This window comes from Trichogramma pretiosum, unplaced genomic scaffold, assembly GCF_000599845.2.
Source record: "Trichogramma pretiosum strain Unisexual culture from Peru unplaced genomic scaffold, Tpre_2.0 scaffold84, whole genome shotgun sequence".
Lineage (NCBI taxonomy): Eukaryota > Metazoa > Arthropoda > Insecta > Hymenoptera > Trichogrammatidae > Trichogramma > Trichogramma pretiosum.
Window position 1 is genome coordinate 248,530 of NW_019640790.1, and position 25,973 is coordinate 274,502.

The window sequence follows — 25,973 nt, forward strand, 5'->3', positions numbered from 1 at the left end:
AAATTGTGGCCTAGGTATCACCTTAATCAATAATAAAATTTAAGTTAGTTTATATTAGTGGTCACAGGAAGCTCTTTTCCAATGAATTGGCAGTGGTTTTTTAATCAAAACAAACAACAAATGTAACTTTCTAGACTGCTAGTCATCTTAAAGTTGACTTTTCGACAAAACGTTAAAAAATGTAATAAGAGATTGGGGTGGTTATTGATTTTTCAAAAGTTTTAAATTTGCAGCCCGAACTTAGTGAGGGTTAATTTGTGAAATTTCGAATTCTTGTTTAATAATTATTCAAGTATAATAATTGAAAATATAATTCTTTTTTATCTTGGGTATAAGTAATGGCAAACATTCAACTTTGATCAATACATTAATAAAGTAATATTATTTATTATTAAATATTTTTATTTTCATTAAATTTTGTTACACATAAAATAGCGCGGACTAGAAATATATTTGATGAAACATTAGATATTCAAATAATGTTAAATATGTAACTAAATTATGATTTTGTTATAAAAACTAACTTATAATTTTCGGCAGAAATCTTCATGAGGTGATGCACTGTTTACGAAACAGTGTTTTTAATCTTCAGTTGATGATGTTACAATAATGTCACTGCATCTTATTTTCCAAGTTTTTTATGCAATACTCATAAAAACGTAAGTTTGTTAAAAAAATTGAGAGGCATATTTGTTAAAAAATATATTTACTTCGATAGTAGCAAAACTATTTTCTTTATTAAATAAAAAGTTTTAAAAAATGAGAAATGTGAGGAAATAATTGAAAAGTTTGTACGTGCTTCCGATTTTGACACGGCATTTCTAAGGTTTACTTTAACTTTGATAATAAGTTTCCTATTCTGTCTATACCCCTCCCCCCACTTTGTTTCATTTTTTTTGAATTCTCTAAATTGACAATTTACATATTTTTAAAATAAAATAAATGCGAGAATTGAGAATACGCAAAATAAATTTATGGCACATACTAGAGCATGATACGTACTTTTTGTTGGGACGTATTATACATTTAATGGTTAATCTCCCGAAATAAAAAACTTTAACTTCACGATGTATAATTCAGCATAGCAGCATAATACAGATAGAATACCTAGTTGAAAATAGTTTAATAAAGTTATTAGTTTTATCATAAAATAATAAAATTATAAATTAAGTCAATGTTTTAAAGTTACATCTGCTAGCACTAATGCAATTCTGAATTAGTCAGCAGTATAACAGTTACAATGTGCTCACAATCAAAATAGAATTTTAACCGATACAGTCATTTATGTTTTTCTAAAATATTTTACGAATATCTAAACAATAACAAAAAAAACATTTAAAAAATAATAATAATAATCAGTACAAGACCCGAAAAAAATATGATTAAAGTTTTTTCTATTTTAACACAGAAAATTTTTTTGTTTTGATTAGCAAGGGTTTTATGGGTTCTACTATGAATTATAAGTTCCTGAAAAACTAGTTTACAAGAAGTAAAAGGAAAAGCAAGAGTAAAAAAAATATTAAACCGAGTCAAAGATGGTCATGAATACTATTGGACATATTGGCTTCCAGAAAGAAGAAGTCAACACTCAACAGTGACGACTTAAGGCGTGAGTATTGTCTCGTGGGCCGCGAATGCTGTTACAAGTGCGTTGCAAGCGGAATAAGAGCAGCGCCACGCCAGGCTGCGCCGCCGCAGCGTGCAGTCGACTTCTTTCGATGAATGCACAGGGGAATCTGAGAATATATAGTCATGCGCGGAACCGGAGCAATCTATGCATGCAGGTCTCCGGAGCTACTGCTCGGGACCTATACTATAGGGTCGATAAAAAGTGCAGCGCTTGCACTTGACACATCGGGCTCGATTCTATGCTTAAGGAGCTCAATATCTATACATATTCAAACCAACTGCCAATTATACGAGACATGTAAAATCTTATATTACAGATATTTTGGTCGTTTCGGTGCATTCATAGAGTTAATGTGCCGTGAGTTCGTTTGGCGCTGTAATCGTCATGTACCTCCCTGCCGCAAAATATCTTATGATATATGCTTACGCCATGCACCACACAACGCACACGGCATATGCCTATGAACAGCAAATGAAATTCATCCGAACAGAATGTTACTTGTCGCTGTTCAGAGAACGTCAATAGTCGTACCTGTATCTTGTACTGATCATCTGGGACCGTTTTCGAATGGATCAACGCACTATTTGAACCAACTATTGAACTATTGATTAACTATTTGAACTATTTAATTTATATTTCATATAAAGTTCGAAGTTACATACATTCCAAAATTATAAGAATTTATTCTAAGGGTTGTGTACAATTTAACAAAGTAAACATTCCTTATATTGTCAACTTTTAGCAGTGTTAATAAAACAACTTATTGTTAACGCAAGTTTTGAAAAGTGGTTAATTTTCGGATCTAAAACTTGAAGTTTTCTGTATAGAAAGTACGATATATAAAATTGTAGTCTGCTTAACCTCAACTTTGCGTAACAATCTTATCTTCTATGATGAACGACTTTCTTGATTTAGCAATAGAAACTTACATTGGTGACAAGTGATCTTCAGAAGATGACTCCCTACAAGTTGGCGGAGCTGGAAAGGCTGCCAAATCTTAGCGAAGACTTCGAACTTGACCCCGTCGAGTTGATCGAGCAAATGTGCAAGGCACAGGAGACCCGCGACAATATCGAGGTATGTCTTTTTAATTGCTCATCATAGTTTTAAAAACACTAAGATAACTTCAAAAACAAAAAAAAAACAACTCGAATAACTGCAGTCCATCCGAGGGTTCGTATAAACACAAATTGCAAAGATACACGAGAATTATCAAGTCACGAATGAAACTATTTATTTATCTGCATTTCAATCTTGTTGTTGTAATTGAGCGCAGTTCGTTGACAGCTCTATTTTTGACAGGCAGCAAACGCCAAGATGTATAGGCGATGGCGGCGCAGCCAATGCAACCAGGGGCGCAACTACCCAGTTGAGGCTGCGATCGCGAGTTGATTAATGCAGCTTTTATGCGTACTCCTCCCTCCTCCTCTTCTTACTTCGCTCTCTCTCTCTCTCTCTTTTGCTCGTTCTCACTGCCTCCCTTCCTCAGAAACGAAAGACTGCTTAAGCTTCAAACATGCGTTGTCGCGCTGCTTTATGTCATATTAACTTTTGCCATTATAACAATTTAACTTCTTCTCTACTTCTCTTTTTTTAAGTTGCGTTCGAACTACAAATTGTCTGTTCTCACACGCACCTACAAGCAAACTATAATTTCTAATAAATATCCTATTACTTCACTCTATTTCTTTTTCGTACAAAGTATCTTTGCACGAAAATGTACCCAGTACAGATTCAAATGGGGCGTGAAATAGTGTGCGGAACGGAACTGCAGTAGATATCCAATCGCAGTTTCAATAGAAACAACCAATCGTGGCTTTCGTACATTTTACTGTTATAGTTTTGTATGTGGTACTTTTTTTGCTTTAACGATTTTTTTGCTTTTGATGATCATAATTAATAGCATTATGAAAAGGCTCAATGGGCTTTTCATCACATTTCCGTATGAACCGTTGAAACTAAAATTATGAATGAATACTCATAATTAAATACCTATGGGCCACAATTTTTTCATTTTTTCATTGCAAAAAAATAATTATACACTCAATTTGTTTTAAATTTTTCCATAGAGATTCAAAAGTCATGATAAAGGCTATATTACTCAGATTTCAGATATCATTTCAAGCATAATTCATGCACTTAAGTAAAAACATATTTTATGTAAAGATGAAGAAAGAAAATATTATTGCAATTAAAAAAATCAACTGACTTTAATTTGCTTTTACATGTTACCTTATACTTTTATGTTGTAGATAAGTACTATCACAGTTCCTATAGTTCAATTTTTACATATTTTAATTTAGTATATATGAAATTAAAATTAATCAGAGTAAGGAAATCTACTTATTCTTATTATGCAAAAACATAATTATTTGTTACAAAAATATTCATCAAATAATCAGTAAAAGATAAATTTGTTTCTGCAATTGTTAAATTTATAAAAATTATTTTAATATCATAAAAATACAAAATATTAAGTAATTCATTCTGAAAAAAATATAAAAATTGTAGTAATTCACATAATTAATTTTGAAATAAATCAAATCTGTTTATCATTAAAAAGCTTTTAATAATTTCTTTTTAAATTTTGTGTAAGTAAAAGTAATTGTCAGATTTAAGGTTTTTTTTTAAAGTTGAACGCATAATTAAGATTTCATTGGTCTTAGATATTCAGATAATCTCTAATAAAACTGAAATTTCTTATTTTATTAGTCAATTACTTGATTTTACTTTCTTTAGAAATCCTCGAAAAGAGTTTATGTAAAATAAACATATCTCATTTTTTCTTTTTTCATTCTATTTCATTTTCTGAATAAAAATCACTTGAAAGCACAACTGAAAAATTTTAAATTTTCATTAATTTTTACTAACTAAATAATTTAGCTAAAATATATTCTTTTTTTTCAGTTATACCTTAGCTCAAGCTCAACTAAACTTCAACTTCTCTTGGAGCAGATCAATGGCTCGTTTGAAAATAAATGTACAAATATTTCACAAAATATGCCAAAAATTTTACGTGATACTCAATTGCTCACGCAAGAAACCAATACACTTAAAAATAAAATAAAATCTGTCATACAGGAACTGGATACGGTAACTCATTATGTTATTAAACAAACAAAATTTTCTATAATAATTTACATCTAATATTTTTTTAATGGTATACATTCTTCAATCCAATGTAACTCTTTATTTTATTTTAGTCAATTATTAGTAATTATTGAGTATTGTAAACATAACTTTGATAAAGAATTGATTTTTTAACAAGGTTGGAAATACAGTATCCCCAACAATGCAAAAGCTAATAGATTATGATCGCATTAAAAAAAAATTGAATGATCTCACTGAAAGTATGAAACAGGCTGATAACTGGACTGCTTTAGCTAATGAAGTTGAAGAAGTTTTTGCAGTAAATGATTGTAAAGCTATCGCTGAAAAAATTTATAGCATGCAAAAGTCATTGGCAATGCTTACAAAAGCAACAGATTTTAATGATAAAAAACTTCAACTTGAAGGATTAAAAAATCGATTAGAAACTATGGCTACACCACAACTCATACAAGCTTTCACAAGTGGAAATTTGAGTGAGTTTAAAAGTATTATAATTATTTACTTTAATATGTAACTATGTGATTCCTAACACTTTTTACTCGTTACTTATTGTTATTAACCATATAAAATAAAAAATTAATATGCTTGTTACATAATATAAGCATTTCATTTATTAATGTTATTTGTGTATTACAACAAGTTAAAAATTTATGAAAATACTTCTATTAAAAATGATTTAGTTTGGTAATTGAGAACAAATCCATGTAAAATGTTTCTCCTTTTTCCGAATTTTACTCGATCCAACCAAAATTTAAGTCAATCAATTTTTAATACATACTACGTTTTTTCATAAGTAATTACGTTCAAATTTGAAAAAAAATTTATCGAAAAAAATTCTTATTTTAAATTTTTCTTTCAACCGAAAAATAGTGTTAATTTTCGTGAAACATCGGCGAAATGTGCGAAAATTGTAGCCGATTTAATTTGAGTACAGCAACACTTTTAATGGTCTTTTCAAAGGTTTGTTGCTAATTTTACAAGTTTTATGAGCCAAAATTAATACACGTTAAAGTAAGAATTTGACTATGGGTATAAATGATACTTGAGACAATAAGTATAGTAGTATAAGTATAAATTACCATCACATCTTCACTAATCCGCAGAAGTTCAACATTTCAAATTACAAAGCTCTAGGGATTTCGAAATTTGTATTCAAAGCCAAAGGTGTAGCCTGAATTACCTATTATAAGTGAAATAATTATAAGTCGGATTATAAATTTAGTACTCGTTTCTTTTGTGACTGGTTCAGATTTAATATGGCTATTGCATAATCAAAATTTAAAGTCAGATTTTTCTAAAAAGATTTTGTATTTCAAAAATTCGTTTTTGCAATAGAATTAATATGTAACGACTTAATTTTAGAACAATCAAAGACTTATGTGGATATTTTCATAAAAATTGATCGACTACCGCAATTGCTCAAGTACTATCACGATTGTCAAAAGACAATTTTATCATCAGAATGGAAAAAAACCATTGAATTGGCTCCAGAAAAAAATATCGTGTACTGGTTACAAATTTATTACGATAAATTACTGTTCAATTGGAATAGCCAGGTATGTAAAATAAAACAACGATTTGAGCATGTTATTTTAAAAGTCAGTTTATCAAAATTTATTTAAAAAATTATTTAGTTTATTATGTATAATAAACTCTCTTTCAGGTCAAATTTTGCCATCAAGTGTTTCCCAGTTCAGGGTTGAGTGAACTTGCATCATTGTTAACGAATCTTCTAAATAATATGGACCCTAGTATCACTGATTGCATTGACGCAGCCTTGAAACAACAATCAAACTCCACAAAATTGTCAATACTCATGCAATTAAGACAAAATACGTGCCAATTTGCCGATAATTTAGCCTCTACCAATGGAGTCTCTATGTGCTCGAAATTTTTGGAGCTAGCTCGTGCTATTCACTCACCTTACATTGGATACATTGCAAAATACAGTATCTATGAAACGTCAAAGCTTACCTACTATCTAGGAACTCTCGAATTTTCTTTCAATGATTCAAGCGATACTATTAACGCGCTGTCGCTAAGCGTCTCTAAAATCCTAGAGTACGCAAAAGAAGCCAACGAACGTTGCAAACTCTTCAGTGAAGGTTGCGCTTATCCCGGACTGATAAAAGCTTACAATGTATTATGATTCTTTGTTCATTTTTTATAAACTTCTTTACAAAATTTGATTAAAAGTTTACATTTACTTATTTTTATTTATTTTCAGACTTTTTTCAACAACTATCTAGAGAAGTACAAAATAGGCTTGAAGCAATTGAATAAACGCAAAGTTAAACATGAAGACTGGAATTTATTCCAGATGTGTTTGACACTTATGCAAACTACGGGTAAATATATAATTGAGACATTATTGACCATATGATACAAATAAAAAGGTGAATTTAATCGAAATATATACTTGTTTACTTAAAGGAGAATTCTTAAGATTAATTGATGAATTTGAAGATATTTTGGTGTCTAACATTTTAGATACTTATAAAAAACTACGAAATCCGGATAATGACGTTTTTCATCAATATTTGATTCTAATTTTGAATGAGCATGGATTAAAAGAATTTGAAGATTTAGTTTCTAACATCCAAAAAGGTTGACATTTCTTAGCATCATTCAAAGGTATCTCAAAATTCAATTTTAGAAACGGTTGATTTCGGTTTTGACTTATTGGTGATAGTTTGAAACCAGGATGAAGTTAAGTGATGACATTGTATACCTTCATTTCGACCTTTTTTAAACTGAATTTGGAGATGCGTCTTTATCAAGAACATAACATCTTAATTATGCAAATTTTATTATAAAAACATTATTTTTCAGGAAACAAATCTGTACTTGACCCGACCAAAAAAACTGTACGAAAACTTTGTTCTGATTCACATCGTTTAACGTATGAAGTTATTTTTGCCCCAATATTCACGCAATTACTATTAATTAGTAAATCTGCAGCTTGGTCATCAGTGCTTAATAAAACTTCAAATCCTATAAGTTTAGATTTACCAGACTACAGTTTTGCTCCTCAAGAGTACATTACTCAAGTTGGTCAGTACTTGATGACTTTACCACAGCATTTAGAACCATTTTTATTAAAAGATAATCCAAACTTAACAAAAGCTTTAAAAGCTGCTGATGCTCAGTACAATCAAGAATTATGTGAAACTGGTTACACAAATATTCTATTGGGAATCATAGCAAAAGAAACCTGCCAAATGTTTCAGGATCAAACTTGGGGAATATATGAGCTCAGTCAAACTGCATGTAAGCAACTTGCTACTGATATAGGTGAGCATAACGGTTTTTAAAAGTCTAAAAATTAAAATTTTTTTTTATATCTCTCTCTTTTGTTATCAATGTTCCTTTCTGTTGACAACGAGAAAATTATTTTCATTAATAAAAAAAATTAGGAATCTGTTAGGTGCTCCAATGGTTTATTATAAGTAAAAAATACTTTTTTAATTAACTCATGATAACACTCTTGAAATAATACCCGATTTCGTTGACAGATTATCTTGGAAATGTTCTCGAAGAACTTGGTCATTCTCTTTCCGAAAATTTACAACAAATGGCTATTTTACTTCGTTTATCGCCAGATGCGTATCAAGCTGGTAGTTCTGGATGTAATCCACGTGTCGTTGCAGCTGTCAGGCAAATGAGAAATATCACTTCATCTGGTTAATTAATAATTGGTATAATTTCATTGAATAATGGAAAACAATAGAATTATAAAAATATCAAGTCTCATGAATTTCTCAATGCTCCAACACTCACTATGAACTCTTTAATTGTTTTTTCTATTTCATATAATTAAAGATGAAGTGCATATTTGGAAAAAAAATTTTCAGAAGGCTAATATATTGAGAGAACTTTACAGGGACAAGATGTGTTTCGCTTTGATATTTGAAAATAACAGTATATATCAAAATTGTTGAAAGTTTATTTTTTTGATAATAAAATATGTTCATACTACACCTAGTTGACTAAAAAAGCTCCTACCCTGCTCTAAAATCCCAATCAAATAACTTTTTTCACAATACTTAATATTGTGATTGGATTTACTTGCCACATGATTATGACATGAGTTTTTCATACATTTCCATCTATGGGGTCTCAAAATCTTCATAAAAGTACCCTCTTATTCGAAACTTAAATTATATACTCAGCTGATATTAGGTTTACCCTTAAGCGTAACAGCAAATTCTTTACAGTTTTTGGTAAAGAGTGTTTATGATTTTCTCTTTGAAGAGATACTGAAGCCAAGCTAAAACGGATTATTTTAGAATATACTTTTAAAGTTTTAAAGTTTTTTGAAAAATATTAAGTGAATATTTTAAGGAATGTGTTTGAAAATGTATCTACGGATTCATGGATTATTTAAAAAGTTACTAAATTTTTTTATGGAAAAAAATTTTTTTTCCGATTTTTTTAAAATAAAAATTATTTCTATAAGCAACTGTGTATTTTGATTTTGACTTGACAAGATATTTTTTTTGTGCTACCCCAACCTAAAGTAACATTTTACTCCCGCTGAGCGAAATAAAAAATGTTACTTTAGGCTGGGGGATTCACAAAAAATTGTATTTGCACCTATGTATTGAAAAAAGAAAGTCTCAGAGCACGTGATTATCCACCTCGGCTACGCCTCGGATGATAAATTACACGCGCTCTGAGACTTTCTAGTTTTTCACTCCCTAGGTGCAAAATATACTATTTAGGACTCAACGGTAATGCAAATAGTATATTACTTTCCTAGGCCGGGAAAAATAGAAAAGTCCCAGGGCACGTGAAATAAGCGACCAAGGCGAAGCCGAGGTCGATTAGCACGTGCACTGAGGCTTTCTTTTTTCTCGGTATAGGCCAGTATACGATTTTACATACCCCAGGCCCGAAAATAGCAATATCCCGTTTAGCGCAGCGGCCGGGAAATGCTACTTTCGGGCCGCTGGTATGTAAAAGTTATTAACTAATGTTTGGTGTTGGGGAAAAAATTTCCCTTGCGATTTTACTGGGTAAATTTTATTCGTGACTGGGAGCATTAATTTTGACTAAATTTTTCAATTTGTTCAGTTTCAGTAGTATTTTGTACGTAATACGTAAAAAAAGAACAGTCATATTTTTAGGAGAAAGCTCTTTGCTAATGAAGTGGGAGCGGTTTTTATTTTTTATTATAGATTATTCCATTTTATTACTTTTCATTAAGGTTTATTAAAAAGATTAATCATCTCTAAAATCAAATTAATTTAATTGTTTTTAACTCTAACCTTGAGATAATGAGTTAATCATTGAAATTGAAAATCCATAAAACAAAATATAAAAAAATGTTAATTTATTTTACACTTGATAACAATGTGTTCTATCACACATGATAATTTGATAAAATGTTTATAATTTTATTGACTGTTTGAAATATTATTACTTTCCGTTAGTAACTTTAAGTTACTAATTTTATAACTTTTTTCATTTTATTGCAGCTTATAATTTAATATGTTATAAACTATAGTTTAACTTTAATTTTCATTTTTTTTTTATTTTTCCGTCGAGGCTATGTCACCTTTATAAAATAACGATAAACCCAACCTGATTTTAACTATTTTCAATGGAGTATTTTTCATTAGTAACAGATTGCTATCATCTAGAATGACGAAATTTTGCTTCGCTTGAAAATGCGATTTTTTCTACGTTCTGGGTCTTGAAAAGACTTTGCACATACATGTTTTGACGTAAAATTTAATGTTTTTTCAGAATCTGGGATCAGCTTTAAAATTTGTGCTAAACATTCACGTTGAGAATTTTTTTCAAACTATACTCCACTGTTTTTGAGTAAATAATAACTTTGTATTTTATCTCAGAAAAAAGTGTAACTGGTATATTCACATGCATAAACTTATAAAAAAGGCCTTTACTTTTTTCTATCTCTTCATTTCATTTCCCTTCTTCTCATACCTTTATGTCTAATTCTCTTACAATTTTCTCATACATACGTCTATTTTAGTAAGGAGGATCGTAGAAAAATTTTGATTCTTCAACTTCTTCTTTTAGAATAGACTCTTATTTTCATTGAAAACGATGACGTTTAAAGAACAACAATCGGCCATCTTGATAGTTCTATGGAGATATTGTTGGTAGAAATTTCCAAAAACTTTTTGGAATTTTTTCATGTTTATTCTGTCTAAAATTTGAATTAGCCGGTTTCGGCACTTCATCGGCCAGCCTCTCTGAGGACATCCCGATTCGTACAGCACGAATGAGTTGCGACTGTGTGAGCTCAAAGCCCGCCCAATCCATGTGCGGGGCCGTACGACTTGAGAGTTTTGATTCACGCGTGTTGCAAGCCGTCAGTTCTGTCCGTTCTAATTCATATTTCTTTAATACTACTGTTGTGTTATGTGCACGTTTTATTATTTCTAGTGCAACAATTAAAGTGATGAACAAATCTACAATTAAAAAACTGTTGTAGTTGTTATTTAATTTTTGATAACACATAAGAATCTCCACATATTGTGAAAAGGTCGAGGCCGAATGTTTGGTATTCGATCGGCATTGTTGATGAACTGATGATAGATTAATTTTTTGCTTTTCTACATATTTCAATCATACTCTAATCACCATTTCAAACGTATAATAAATGTTGTAAGTTGATCAATATTTTACACTCTTAAAACGTTCAGATTTAAAATTATTTGTAACGAGTGTTCATTTATAACCTGTAAAATGCCGAACCACATGGTTGTTCTAGTGTCATGCATACATATAACACATGCTGAGGCGAGAAAAATATCAAATCATTAAATTTAATCGTGAATGAATATTTTAATATTACGTTATATCTCATGTCATTAAATTTGAAAAATTACATATTAATATAAAATAAAAAAGTCGGTTGTCAAAGCAAACATTTTATTCGAGGTTAGAGCTAGAAAAATGATGAACGAAAGGTAACGAAAAATTAAATGAAAATACTTGTGTGATCTAGTAAAACCTTATAATTACTATTGCTTCACGTGTAAATTTATGGATGTATCAAATTTTAACACAATTTTTTTTTCAATCTTCTATTTCGTTGAGTTCGAATGAAGTTAAGTTGAACAACAGTACGTTACCGGCACATACACATTTCCGAAAATATGATACAATTTTTCAATGCAATGTAGTATGAGGCAATTGTTGTCAGACAAGTGACTTTTAGTTCAGTGGTAATGAACACAATACAAATTCGCATTGTATATTAATCAGACTACAGTACTAACAATCAAAAATTAATAGTCGTTGATATAATTATAGAACATTAAAGTAAGATTATTTAATTTATTAGAGCCTTTATAGAGCCTTTATTATAGCATTTTGTAAGTTCTTTTGAAGGGACTACCCATTACAAAAAATTGCTACAATTATATTTAGTTATTCATACTATATATTGTTTTGGAATTATAAATATCTAGAAATCACTTAAAAAACTCTTTTTATCTCTGCTCCAATGAGATATTTAAAATAAATCTTAGTTTCTAAGGTTTTTTTTTTTAATAAATAAATATATTTATAACTCTACTTATCTAATTTTAAATAAAACAATGAGACAAAATTTATTTATTTCAGGAAACTAGCTTGAACAATTAATATTAATGTTAATACTGCTGTAGTAACATGGAAACTTTAAACTTCCAAGATGAAGAACAATTTTCAGAATTTCCATTTCAATTTGATGAGGTTCATATAATTTTTTCTATTTATTAAATTTATTTAAAAAAATATTTATTAAACCAAGTTAAATATTTCAGGATCTTTTTGATAGAGATCTCTCAAATATTTTTGAGAATGAAATTTCTAAAATGTTAGGAAATGATTTAAGTTTGGCTAATTATGATCAAAATAATACATGTCTTGAAGCAGAGCAAGCGTAAGTTTTTTTTTTATTCCTAACTGAATTTCATAGTTCTTGCATTCTTTATCAATGAAATCAAAAATATTGTTTAAACTGGAAGAAATATTTGAAATGTAACTGAAAGAATTATTTTATTAAAATTTTTGTTTTTAGACTTGATGAAAACCAATTCTTCACACCTATAGTTGAAAATGCTGCTCAGAAAAACAGTTCAAAAGAAGATTTCATTAAAACTCTCAGTGACTGGACAGAACACCTTAACTGTTTAGAAGTAAGTATATCATTTATTGATATTTTTTTCTAGTTTTTAATGCCTTACTTTTACAGCCAACTGATGAAGAACTACAACCATCTCAATTTAACATACAATTAGATGAAAATTTGCTTGCTGATGTTTTTGGTAACATAACAACACCTTTGAGTGATACTCCTTTTAGTCCTATAAATCAAACATTACAAGAATCTACAGAAAATAACTTGTATGCAAGTTTTACCCAAGATTTTGGAGACATAACAAAAATAAATATTCTTAATGATAATTTAGAAGTGGATAACAATGATGGAAAATTGAGTTTTTATAATCAAACAGATAATGGTCTACAAGAAACGAAAAACATAGAAAATTTCAATAATTTTAAAGTTAATAATAGTGAAAAAATTGAATCAGATCATAGTGAAATTGAAATAGGTATGATAAAAAATTTTGTTAAATTTATAAATTTATTTTAATATAATCAAAGTGATTGATACTATTATTCAAACTTATATTTTTTAGTATTTATAAGTATTTATTAGCATTAGTTATAACTTTTATAATACTTGAATTTTTAATTTTACCATTTGAACATTTTACAGATGTTGTAGGAATAGATTCTGTTGAGGAATTGAATTCCTCTTCAGTAATTTTAGATGAGAAAAGTCAGCATAGCCTAACAAAATCTGAAACCAAAAATCGAAAATATAATTCTACATTATTAGGTTTGTAACAAATCTTTTCTTATTTTTATTATTTCATTTAGGCATCAACAACCTTTATTTTATTTGTTTTCATTTATATTATACAATTGACAATATCATTTGAAAACTAAATTCAATTCTTTGATAGAAAACTATTTTTATGAACTTCAGTTTTACACAAATGTTAAAATTCTTCTATTATTTAGGTAATAATGTTATTCTTATTAAACAAGAACACAACAGTCAAAAAGATAAAAAGAAGCCACCAAATATAGGAGTTGATCAAAAACCAGAAGAAACCCTTTCATCCAGAAATGATTCAAAAAGTTTAAGAGACAATAAGAATCTATTGAAAAAGCAAAAAAATCCAATCTCTAATGGAAAAAATAAGTGTGAAAAAGTGTTGATAGAGAATCCAAAAAAAGGCAAAAAAAAACCATCGAAAGAGGCCAAACTCGAAAATTCAGAAGAAAAATCAGGTAAAATTAATAATTATTCAACTATTTCTAGAAATAGTTATTATATAATTTTCAAGTGAAAAAATTAATTTTTATTCTCATAGAAAATTTACATTTATGCTTACGAGGTAAAAAAAATAGCCTTAAAATAGTATAATTCTCAATGGGTAGAGTCAATTGGTCAATTAGTGCAAGTTTTTTTAGCAATATGAGGGATTTTATAGTTGAAAATCGATATCTACACCAGTTGATACTATTCTTTCCTACGAAAGCTTTAAATTAGCCGTAATGTTGCGTTTTTAGGTTAGAGTGGGAAAATTAGTATATTTCCCCACTCTAACCTAAAATACGCAACTTTGCCGCTAATTTTAGGCTCTCGTAGGAAAAAATAGTATCTCAAACTGGTGCAGATATGGTTTTTTAACAAAACTCGTTACAGCACTCGCCTTCGGCTCGTGCTATAATCCCTCGTTTTGCTAAAAAACCATATGTGCACCCGTTGAGAAATACACTATTTCTCAATGGGCACAGTTAAGATTTTATGCAACAGTATAGGGAAATAGTACTTTATAGCACTGTGTGGCATAAGTTCACATTATGTTAGACTTATGCCACGCAGTGCGATAAAGTACTATTATTAATTGTTTCAATGTTGAATCATGTAAAATGTAAAAATTTCATTCTTTTGATTTTGTTATTAATATTTTGATTAAATTTAATTGAAATTTTTATTCAACTTTAGTGGTTCTACATGCTACTAACGTTGCAAGTTTATTGGAGCAATTTGAGGCAACTGAAACTGCTGCTATGACAAATATGGATGACGGAAACTGTACTAATAATAAACTCATGAACAGAGAAAATTGCAATTCAAAAGCTATTCAAAATAAAAAAATTAAAAAGTCTAAAAATTTTTATGAAGTTTCACCAGAAGAAATTGTCAGTAAAATAAAGGTGAGTCCAAAAAAAGAAACTATCAACATCTGTGATTTGTCATATGATACTAATTTTTAAAACTACTAAAGGCTTCTGAAAATCAAAAAAGTAAGAAAAAAATTGCTATTATACCTGCAATACCCTTGAAAAAAGAAGATTCTAAACGTGTTGAAATTAAGAAAAGAGAGCCTAAAAGTTTAAAATCTCAAAACAAATCAAAAAATAAGGTAAATAATAATTTTTATTAAAAATTTGAGTAACATTATTATAAATGATATTTCAATTCAATATTTAATTTTTACTTAAAATATAACAGGTTTCTGAAGAACTCCAGCATCTGAGTCCATGTGATTCAAATATAGATGTACCAATATTTTTTGATCATGATTACTGTGCCACCCAAAACATAAAATTCAAAAAATGTTGCAAAAGTAATAGTAATGTAATAGACTGTTGTGGAAATGACACCAAAAATTCGAAAAACGACACCATTAAAAGCAGCAAAAGTGTGAATGATAAAATGGAGCAAATGAATTGTTCCCAAAAATCGTCTACATTTGTTAGAAAACAGAAGTGTAAGCTCGTTGATAGTAAAAGTAACAGTCTTCATGATGGTATGCATAAGAAAGAAAATATAGGTAGCAATGAGAAATTAAATGAAACGATAACTCCTGCTAATGAAACTTCTTTAAAGCAACCAACCCATATATTTCCATCGAGTAATAAAAGTGAATGTCAGAGTAAATCATCTCTGAATAAAACAGTAGTAAAAACACCAATGAACGAAACAAAAACAGATTCGATTTTAGCTGAGAAAGTTGTAACACATAAAGGCCCACATGATAAATCATATAATTCTATGTTCAATCCTAATCAGCAATTGGTTTCAGTGTTAAAAAGGCCTCCAACTGCGTCTACACCAAACTTTCTAGTTAAAAATGAGTCCATTATTACTACTACTAATAGTTCTAATGATAGAGTAAAAAATATTATAGTTCAAAACTTGAAATCTGAATTATCAGAAAAAGTACCACAACGAAAAAAATTAAATCTAGCTGAATATCGAAGTAGAAAAGGAACACATAAAATTGTTTACAAAATAGAAAAATCACCGGTTTCACTTGTTCATGATCCAAGTTATATCAGTTGTGAAAAATCTATTAATTCGAATACTAGTACTGGTATTGATAATGAAAAGTCCGGAGCATCTGTTATTGATAAAGGCCTTCAAAAGTTAGGTGCACCTATTGGAAATACTCATAATCATAAGATCAATAGTTTGATATCTGAAGCAAAACTAAATGAAAATGTGCAAGTAAAAGTTAAACTAGAATATACAGGAGAAAAAAATCAGTCAATAAGTTCTAAATTAGTTGAAAAACAAGATAGTGTAGAAAAGCTTACCAAGAAAATAGCTATGAAAATTGAACCCATTGAAGAAGGTGAAATAGAAGATTCAGAACAATCAGATCAAAATGAAGTTAAACCTGTTCTATCTATTAAAAGTGAAAATCAAAAGTGTATTGGAAGCATCAAAGAGAAATTGAATGATGCAAGAGTAGTTATTGAAAATGATGATTTAAGGATAGAAAATGCAAAAAAACCTCTTGCTGGGTAATATTTTACTATTTTTTATATTATCGAACTATTTTATTTGAACTCTCTACTTTGAATAAAAATAAAACTTATTCATTTATAGCTCAACATCAAGTCGAGATCGTAAAATGCGCCGTTACAGAAAAAAGTATCGTGACTCCTCAGAATCCTCTTTATCAAGAAGTCGCAGTAGAAGTCGTTCATCTCGTCGTTCTAATTCGGCTCGCAGTAGTAGGAATCCTCGTCGTCAAAGTCATAGTGAGCGAAGTCATAGAGATCGCAGCTGTAGTTATGGAAGCCGTAGCACCCGCAGCCGAAGTAGAAGCTACGAGTACAGATATAGATCGCATAGTCGACGCTCTCGTAGCCGTGTAAAAAGAAATAAACGAATAAGCCGTCGAAGAAGCTCTGTTAGTTCTAGAAGTAGCTGGTCATCTAGATCTTGGTCACGGTCTAGATCTAGGTACAGATCGTCCAGTTCATATTCAAGAAGCTCACAATCGACGTCTAGATCAAAATCAAGGTTGAGATCGAGGTCAAGGTCAAGGTCTCGGTCAAGATCATGGAAATCAAGATCTAGATCACCAATACGTCGTTTTTCTCGTCGATCAAGTTACTCACGGTAATGCTTACATAATTCTTATGTACAATTTTATTGTTCAATTTTAAAAATATTAAAAAACAAATGTGTTTTCAAAAAACAAAATGGAAAAAATGGAAAAAGTATATACAAGTTCAAAATGCATTTAATAATTACCAATCCAGTAAAACTCAACATCAAGGCTCAAAATCAAATTATTTTATAAATGCTTTATTATGAAACTTGGATATGAAAATCTTATTTTTACATAGCAAAAATTACTCACATTTTCCATTTTACAATTGTAGATCACCGATATCACAATATAGACGACCAAATGAAAAATGGTACAACAATGAAAAACAGCGCCAAATTGAAGAACGAAGAGTTGTTTATGTCGGTCAGCTAGAAGATAATGTAACTAAAGATGACTTACGGAAAAGATTCGAAGTTTTTGGGAGTGTGATTGATCTAAGTCTTCATTTTCGTGACCATGGGTATGTATCGGTTAATCACAATTATTTGATGGTTATTATAAATATGAAATTTTAACTTTTTTATTTAAGGCACAATTATGGCTTTGTTACTTATGCATACAAAGATGATGCGTACAAGGCTGTTGAACACGGTAATGATGACCCTAAATTGCCTAGATACGATTTGTGTTTTGGAGGTCGTAGACAATTTTGCAAACAAAAGTACGCTGATCTCGGTAAGTCAGGAAATTTTAACTCAAATTAGATATGAAAATGTTTTTATCCCTTAATGTTATTACAGATGGAGCCGCAACGAATTCATATTATAATAATGGTAGAGGAGAAAATGTGTATAAACCTCCGCATCAAGAAAACTCTTTTGATTTGCTGTTGAAAGAAGCAAAAGAAAAACAGCGCAAAAGAAAAGTTTGACATTTAAACTTCTTTTTAATCATATTTATAAGGAACAGTTCAATTCAATCTTTAAAATCAATAATTATGTTTAATCGATTAAAATTCGTAGAATCATGCCTTGGCAATGTTGATAAAAATTTAATCATTTAAAATTATGCAATGCATTCAAAAATCAGTTATAAATGAAAATGGTTGAATTATGGCTTCATAGATCGATCCATCAATTCATGAATCAATAAACTGGTTTTTAAATACGAAGTTTTTTTACGAAAAATTTTATATTTTTTTGAGCTGTTCTGTTTTGTTTTATAATTGAGATTGAATTGGGTATATATTTTAATACACAAAATCTATTAACCAAATGACTAGTACGTCGTTTTAAACGTATTTTCTCTTTGCATATTATTAGAAACAAATAAGAAAAAAAGATATTGAGAAATAATTTTGACTTTGATGAAAATTACTGTGTATTTATTCAACTTGAAATTTGATGTACATTTTTCCAAATTTTCATGTAAAGAACACATGTCCCAAAACAGAGACTTTTCCATTTTGAAATTTGGATATGATAAATTTATTATCAATAGTAGTAGAATTGATTAAATGTAATCCGCATTTGAGACAAAAACAAGGCTATTTCGAAAATAACTTATGTAAGATTATTTCAGAATATTACAAAAATTATCAAAAATTTTTAAAAATTATTGACATGTTATATATAACAATATATTAACATCAATTATTTCAAAATTTGTCGAATTATCTTACGCTCTGAATAAAATATAAATTATTCTACTTATAATTGAGTAAAATAAAATATTTATATTCTCAGTGTTTACTAGTATCCTGAACTCTTTTTAAGGAAGGTATTTTTGTGATAGCCAAAGTTTTATCTGAGGTAGCAAAATATTATCAGCCGTTGTCGATAATTTATTCATAATTTTTTAACTTAAAATGAGTTGAAAATTTCAGTATTTTATAAAAATAACGTGACCATATTCTTTTTTGAATTGTTAACTCAAATTTATCTCAAAAGCAATCTAGCAGTGCATGCGTTTAGAGTATTGAATCATATAAAAAATAATAATATAATAATCATTGTTTTAGTAATAATAGTACTGTTACTTCATTGATTTATATGTGTTAAACTATGAATATTTTAACTGTAACAGTCTTCCGAAGTATATTTCGTTTATTAAATGAATAGAATGATTAAAATACTAATCAATGTGTTTGATTAAAAAGTAATTCTATTCAACTTTATTAAAAAAGTAATTTAATAATTTAAAAAAACGGACAAATTTTTTGAATTATTAACTTTTACTATAATTATTATTATCATTATCATTATCGTCACCATTTTCTAGTTATACTAATTTACTACTGATATTTTTTGATTTCTTATTTTTTCTTATTATTTCTTATTAGTGAGCAGTGAATGATGAGAGTGTGTGTTGAAGTTGTGATTTTGTTGATAAAAGGTATTATTGATTCCTTTGCTATTTGTAAAATATGTATTTCTTTTTTGAATACGCTTCATGGAAAGTATTTATAACGAATGTAAGAAATGGGATTTGTATCATAACAGATACAAATAAAATATTTTAATTTAACTTATTGTTACTGCAATAATTTAATAACATGTAATTACTATTCTTTAAACTGATAAACATCAGATAAGTTTCACTTGTAATGCACACAAAGTACAATTGAACATGTAAATAAAGATTTAATACAGCCCATCCACAGAATTACTTGATTAACCTTGAAACTGGAATAATATGACTTTGATTTTGCTCGGTTTCCAAATGGTAAAAAGGACTGAATAAAAAAATTTGATTATTTTGTATGGGTTCGTTTCAAAGAAAATTATGCGACAATAGTGCATGGATATTTTAGACTTGAGTGGGACACTGATGGGATTAGGGTTGATCTTGTGCCAAAAAAGTGAGAATGGATGTGAATATTTAGCGTTCAATTCATACTTAATGAAACAAACGAGAAAGATCAATTCGGTAATTGGAAAAACGCAAATATTGTGAAGTAAGGGCAATGCTTGTGCCTGTCCGTGAACTATTGCTATTATTGCTGCCTATGTTATATCACACAAGCAACCCTCTATTTTGCTGCAGTTATCTACTTTTAATAAAATTTAGGGTATTTTCATTAAAAAAACTTTTTTATCACAGCGTGCGGGAAATAAAAAATTCCCGCAACTCGTGATAAAAAATAGTATACTTCGCGCACGAGTGACGTAATGTACTATTTATTAAAAATTTATCTTAAAAATTTCAAGACGTTTCCTTTAATTTTAACTCTCAACCAACCTCGGAACAGCACTTATTTTAGATCTTGTGCAGTATCCTTGTTAGTAGAATAATACCTATTTGTGAATCTCTGTGTCTTTAATAATTCCAATTGTTTCATAAGTCATTCGTGATAAGTTCACGGAAGACGAGGTAGAATAAGTTTTTTAATATATTTTTTACATATTTTTTCATATCGTGATAAATATTATAACATATATTTTGTAATTTTACTATTATTTAATTTTTTCTTGAGGCTTGGTTTTTCGCCTCTCATTATTACACAATTTATTTAATAAAGATGCATTTTAAAGTTTTTATCATATTAATGTTTTCAAAAATAATAGACTCATTTTTATTATAATTTTGATTTCTAATTTGAGCTACTTGGCCATCATTTGAAAAATCTTCGGTTCAAATGATTTTTCCGCGGTATGTCGCACGAATCGTTCAAATTTAGCAGTACCAATTTCGTGCGCCTCTAAAGTATACTTTGTTGACATTATATAGGTGTGAATCGAAGTTTCATGTCATTTGGCACTTTAGTAACCGTTGTACTGCTGGATTAATTATTCTTGGTAAAAAGTAAAATATATCATCTCAGTTAAAGTTGTATACTTTATCACTAAATAGAGTAAAACATTTGAGAGAGAGAAAGAGAGAGAGAGTGCCACTCCATTCAAGAGCAGCGTTAAATGGGAAATGTAATGGAGGACCGTAAGCATTCGATAAATAACGTGACTCCGCTGTCGTTGGGTACTCTCGGAGGCTTCGTCAAAAGAAAATTGTGGAATCCCCTGATCGAGCATACAACTTCGACACCGTTGAATTATCCAGCAATTCAACAGCGGGATAGACTCCAAGTTTCCGGTTACAGTAGTTTTGAACTAACAGAGTCACCGATTTTTTCATCTCCTGCAACTAATGGTGCCCCTTTTTTTAGTATGTTTATTACTTTTGCTTCGGTTATTTATATTCCACAATGATTTATTAAATACAATTTAACTCAGGCAAAAATGATTTGAAATTTGTTGAGATTTTACCAATTATCTTAACATTCAAAAAATGCAGAGTTGGAATATTGAAATAAATAATAAAAATACAATATTGTTTAAAGGGCGAAAAATACCTATGTTGAGAGATAATTTAAATAAATCTAAGCTCACATTGTAAGTCAGGAAAAATCGAATCCTAATATTTTCCGAATTCCTAAAAATGTAACAGTTTTATTCTTTTTAGGTCTCTCGATGAAACGGAACTGAGCCAAAACAATGATGCCAACAACAATAATGAAAACAATTGTATTTATGGCACCAATAATAACAATTGTAATAAGGATTCTTACATAAATAAGGTATATATGCATATTTTATTAATTTATATTTCTAATAGCTAACCTGAAAGAGCAGCTAATAACGGGCCGTATTAATTCGATAGGAAATAAATATAAACAAGATTGAATCATCAAATGATTTCAGTTCCAGCAGCATGGATTCACTACTAAAGAAGCAATTCAACCATTGTGAGAAACAAAAATCGGTAAAAAAGTCGAGTTTTTACTCAGTTTAAATTACATTAATATAATAACATAATTTTGTTAATTTTTTATTCGGAAATTCAACAATTTATCGAAAATTAGAGTCCAAAATTTTTGAAGACTTTGAATGAAAAAAAAATTCGTAATACTGGGGTCAACCTGCCGATTAAAAAATCTTATGTGAAAAAGCAAAAAACCACGAATGGAAATACTAAAAAGCAAGTGAGTACATGGTATCAGAAAATAAATATAATTTAACATCTATTTGCAATTGGTTATTCATATTTTCCTTACTAAAATACAAGTCCGAAAATATTTTAACGATCTGAATGACGAAATTCCGATTTTTTTTCATGTTCTGCGCCTTGTAAATACTTTGTAAATACATGATTTGAATTAAATTTTAAAGCTCTTTCAGAATCCAGGCTCAGATTTAAAATTTGTTGCTTATTTAAAAATTTATGTAATATAACTTTTTAAATATAATAATATAATTTTTTCGTAGCGTTGCCGTGAAAAACTCAAGATTTAAATATGATCAGAGATGATCATGGGTGTAAAAGTAACTGAGGAAATTTTTGCAGATTTTTCGAACTACTTTTTCTAACAAAATGGCGTCCTTGAAATAAAATTTTTATGAAAAATTCATTTTTTATCTCGAAAACTATTGAGTTTGTGAAAAAAGTTTATAAAACAGGAGTCTTAAATGTGAGCCCAGATTCTGAAAAGGCATTAAATTTTACGTCAAAATATGTATGTGCAAAATCTTTTCAAGGCCTGAAACATGGGAAAAATCGCATTTTCAAACGAATCAAAATTTTGTCATTCTGAACGTTAATGGGTTAAAATAAAATATAATCAAAAAGTAACTTTTTCATGAAATTTCACGTGTGAGAAATTCACCGTTTCAAACCCACAATCATTTTTTAGGGAAGTAAATTAACTGCTTCACAAAACAGCGATCGTCCGACGTTGTTACGGCGAACCGTAAAATCACCAAAGTTACAAACGGCCGAAAGAGCAATGATAAAGCAGCAACGAGAAAAGGAAAAACAAGAAAAAAGCAATAAACAAGAAGATTTGAAAATACAGGTAAGGCTATGGAAAGTAATTTGTAAGAGTGATGAATTATTTTCATTCAAAATTGGCTGTTGTACATTGTGTAGCAACTTCGCGAGGAAGAACATAAAAAAGAGGAAGAAATGAAAAACATACGACAACAAACTTTGTTTCGAGCTCATCCAATACGAAAATATGCACCTTTACCAAAAGTGAAAAAACGTCCGTTAACTGAACCAGTAACACCATTTGTGTGCAAAAGAAAACGCTTTGAAGTTTAAGGGATTTTTCGAATGTACATTCGTATGCAAGAATGACTGGCCTTCATCGTTTGAATGAGTGAGAGTAAACTCTGATGGGCTGCATCGCAAACAAATAAAAAAAAAAAAATTTATTTATTGTTTACAAGTTACGGATGGTAAAGTTTGTGTTTGTCTTTAAATTATAAAATCGGTACAGTTGAGTTGATTAATACATAATTCAGATACTTTTTATTCTCGTCAACATTCAACTTGATTCCACGACGTTAAATTTTTTTTTTGAAACCTTCTATATGCAGACAAATTTGAGGCTTATTTTCAAGTTTTCAATGTGAAAATAACCAATGTTATTATTAAACCAAATTATTTAATCAATTAAAGATTTAAAGGGTGCTTAAAACTCAAAAAAAATGTATTTCCTTTTCGAGTATAATTTTTTTGTCTTCTATCGAATTTTTCAAAACTCCAAAATTTTGATTATTCATTGAGATACGGCTGTTTCCGTGAGCCTTTTTTTATACTTTGTATGTTACATTTTTTTATTCTTTTGCATTTTGTGGCGTTTTATGCTTTTTAAAAATGTACCCCTCTTCGCGTAACTTTCAGAGTGAACCATTTGACCTTTGGCACCAGGATCGTATGCACTTCCTCAGAACATCAATGGTCACAAACGCAACCTCGGACGAGACGATGCGAGTCACTCGAGCATAATTAATTTTCATTTTACGTTATTTTTCGTAATGTCCATCAAAACTTCTCATCGAAGGCAACCTAAGGGTCAGATCGTCTCGCTCGAAGTTGCGTTTGTAACAATTGACGTTCTGAAAAAGTGCACGCCACCCAGGTGCTATAGCTTCAACGTTTCATTCTGAATGTTGCGACAGTTTTATCTCACAAGGAGACCACCCCAGCTTTATTTTTATAGAGGTCATGGATTTGCTCCAAAATTTTTTTGGGGTCTTCTGATACCCAATACTGAAGCTCCCTGTTCTTAGTTTGATCTCATGGGCCTTAGGGCCCATTTTTTAGAAGATTTTCCACATTATAAAAAAATCTTTGTTATTTTCTATATCGATATAGAAGTACTTAAACGAAAAAATGCGACGATCAAAAATTTAAAATTTTTCAAAGAATCTGCTTGAATTTTTTCAGAATTTTTGGGATCATCTATCACTCTCTTTAAGAAGTCCCAAAATCTATTAAAAAAGCGTCGAATTTGGGTCTCTTGAATCAAGTGATAGATGTTCCCAAAAATTCTGCAAAAATTCAAGCAGATTCTTTGAAAAATTTTAAAACTTTTGATCGTCGCCTTTTTTCGTTCAAGTACTTCTATATCGATATAGAAAATAACAAAGATTTTTTTATAAAGCGGAAAATCCTCTAAAAAATGGGCCCTAAGGCCCATGAGATCAAACTAAGCACAGGGAGCTTCAGTATTGGGTACCAGGAGACCCCAAAAAAATGTTGGAGCAAATCCATGACCCGGAGCTGGGGTGGTCTCCTCGTTAGTGAATAATCCAAATTTCGGAGTTTTGAAAAATTCAATGGAAAGGCGACCAAAAATCCTACTCGAAAATAAAATAAAAATATTTTTAATTTTAAGCCTTCTTTGAGTTCTTAATCGATTATTGAATATAATATGCTATTTATATGATAGTCGGATATTGGACAGTCATCCTGTGCATTGAAGTGTATATGCTTGAAAAGGTATACATTATCAAAAATGGAAAACATTGCTGATAATTGAGATTTATTCATGCAATCATATATGAATTTAATAATTGAACTATACATCAGACACATTCAATGCGCTAGACGCTAAATTATTTGACTCGCACACGTAACTTCATTATTGTATCTTTTTTGAAAAATTGCAATAAAAATTTTAATTTAATAGAAATATAAACATACTTACGTATATAAATTTTGTTCTCCAGATCAAAGAACTAAAATATTTTATTAATTATTCATCATGACCTAATCCAATGTTCAATGTTATAAAAAAACTAATCGAATTTCATAGCATAATAATAATTTAATCAACACATTTTTTAATATAATTGTCCAAGTAAACATGTTGTTTTTATATCAGACTAGTCTGTGACTTATTACCTTAATTTTAAGAGACATATTACTATTCATGAAGTTTACTTTATTTAATTGCTGATGAAAGATCTGTATGTATTTTTTCAATAAAAAATGGGCCAATTTTCCAAACATAATTCTAAAAACTATTAATTATTGTTGAGATTGTACGAAAGTATTACCATAAATGAAAAAGTTTTGATGACTTATTCGGTGAATTTAACTATTGTTCAAATTAATCGAATGTGACGATAGTACAAATTTAGAAAGTTAAATGTACGTCCATGCAGATGAACTTATCGTAAACGAGTTGTAGATTCAATTTTAATGAAGATGCTAATTCTGCAAACGATACAAATTACATCGAAGCTTTACACCCTCATAAAGAATGCGAGGGAAATTGTTTGCTTCGAAAACCCGATAAAATTAATCAAACTTCAACGGAGTGGGTCTACAACTGCGTTAAAAATTTAAGCTCTCTGTCGTTGAAAGAAAAATAAAAATAAAGCATAGCTCATGGAGATGTTGGAACCATTTAGTACTCGTTGACCAGCTAGCTTAATATACACCGAACGAGAAACAGTAATAATGGATATTGAGTCGAGGAGCTTTGAAAAATTATGCTCAGCTCATTTGGGCCTTTACCGACTTATCGGCATCCTGCCTGATACTCATAATCG

At 29.5% G+C, this 25,973-nt stretch overlaps 4 protein-coding genes across 8 annotated transcripts in view; 3 read left to right on the forward strand and 1 right to left on the reverse strand.

The window, feature by feature from the left end:
* The window catches only part of LOC106657979, a 64,104-nt gene extending 61,473 nt beyond the window's left edge, over nt 1-2,631 (reverse strand). Inside the window, exon 1 of the mRNA XM_014379722.2 lies at nt 2,560-2,631. The gene's annotated coding sequence lies outside the window, so the exon portion shown is untranslated. The remainder of the gene's footprint in view (nt 1-2,559) is intronic.
* Nucleotides 1,390-8,757, forward strand: LOC106657978 (conserved oligomeric Golgi complex subunit 7). Of its 2 annotated transcripts, XM_014379720.2 has the most exons (10): nt 1,390-2,460; nt 2,546-2,707; nt 4,538-4,723; nt 4,899-5,214; nt 6,104-6,297; nt 6,405-6,881; nt 6,969-7,089; nt 7,175-7,348; nt 7,574-8,035; nt 8,257-8,757. In XM_014379720.2, exons 2-10 carry the CDS (start codon nt 2,585-2,587, stop codon nt 8,427-8,429), a joined length of 2,226 nt encoding a protein of 741 aa, XP_014235206.1. In that variant the 5' UTR covers nt 1,390-2,460; nt 2,546-2,584; the 3' UTR covers nt 8,430-8,757. The 2 variants fall into 2 exon arrangements, with proteins under 2 accessions (XP_014235206.1, XP_023319019.1); XM_023463251.1 differs by having other exon boundaries at nt 1,390-2,707; nt 7,574-8,011.
* Nucleotides 8,758-11,029: 2,272 nt separating this feature from the next.
* Nucleotides 11,030-18,532, forward strand: LOC106658033 (peptidyl-prolyl cis-trans isomerase 1). The gene is made up of 14 exons (XM_014379832.2): nt 11,030-11,380; nt 12,344-12,454; nt 12,526-12,644; nt 12,783-12,900; nt 12,957-13,317; nt 13,485-13,607; nt 13,793-14,065; nt 14,787-14,998; nt 15,070-15,207; nt 15,297-16,594; nt 16,680-17,198; nt 17,465-17,653; nt 17,723-17,868; nt 17,934-18,532. Exons 2-14 carry the CDS (start codon nt 12,392-12,394, stop codon nt 18,062-18,064), a joined length of 3,690 nt encoding a protein of 1,229 aa, XP_014235318.1. The 5' UTR covers nt 11,030-11,380; nt 12,344-12,391; the 3' UTR covers nt 18,065-18,532.
* Nucleotides 18,533-20,834: 2,302 nt separating this feature from the next.
* LOC106657920 (myb-like protein I) lies at nt 20,835-23,596 on the forward strand. 4 transcript variants are annotated; one of them, XM_014379633.2, is made up of 8 exons: nt 20,836-20,930; nt 21,001-21,294; nt 21,470-21,521; nt 21,592-21,706; nt 21,790-21,891; nt 21,992-22,111; nt 22,820-22,981; nt 23,056-23,596. In XM_014379633.2, the coding sequence occupies exons 2-8, from the start codon at nt 21,048-21,050 to the stop codon at nt 23,227-23,229; spliced, it is 972 nt and encodes a 323-aa protein (XP_014235119.1). In that variant the 5' UTR covers nt 20,836-20,930; nt 21,001-21,047; the 3' UTR covers nt 23,230-23,596. The 4 variants fall into 4 exon arrangements, with proteins under 4 accessions (XP_014235121.1, XP_014235119.1, XP_014235118.1 ...); XM_014379632.2 differs by having other exon boundaries at nt 20,837-20,937; nt 20,986-21,294; XM_014379634.2 differs by having other exon boundaries at nt 20,837-20,937.
* The last annotated feature ends 2,377 nt before the right edge of the window (nt 23,597-25,973 follow it).

Excerpts from the sequence above, each read along its gene's own strand:
- LOC106657978 (XM_014379720.2), top strand. The coding sequence starts at position 2,585 with ATGACTCCCTACAAGTTGGCGGAGCTGGAAAGGCTGCCAAATCTTAGC. Across the intron at positions 6,882-6,968 it reads GACTGATAAAAGCTTACAAT|ACTTTTTTCAACAACTATCT; the intron begins GTATTATGATTC and ends ATTTATTTTCAG. Across the intron at positions 8,036-8,256 it reads GCAACTTGCTACTGATATAG|ATTATCTTGGAAATGTTCTC; the intron begins GTGAGCATAACG and ends TTTCGTTGACAG.
- LOC106658033 (XM_014379832.2), top strand. The coding sequence starts at position 12,392 with ATGGAAACTTTAAACTTCCAAGATGAAGAACAATTTTCAGAATTTCCA. Across the intron at positions 12,901-12,956 it reads AACACCTTAACTGTTTAGAA|CCAACTGATGAAGAACTACA; the intron begins GTAAGTATATCA and ends TTACTTTTACAG. Across the intron at positions 17,199-17,464 it reads CGTCGATCAAGTTACTCACG|ATCACCGATATCACAATATA; the intron begins GTAATGCTTACA and ends TTACAATTGTAG.
- LOC106657920 (XM_014379633.2), top strand. The coding sequence starts at position 21,048 with ATGGGAAATGTAATGGAGGACCGTAAGCATTCGATAAATAACGTGACT. Across the intron at positions 21,707-21,789 it reads AGGATTCTTACATAAATAAG|GAAATAAATATAAACAAGAT; the intron begins GTATATATGCAT and ends TTAATTCGATAG. Across the intron at positions 22,982-23,055 it reads AAGAAGATTTGAAAATACAG|CAACTTCGCGAGGAAGAACA; the intron begins GTAAGGCTATGG and ends TACATTGTGTAG.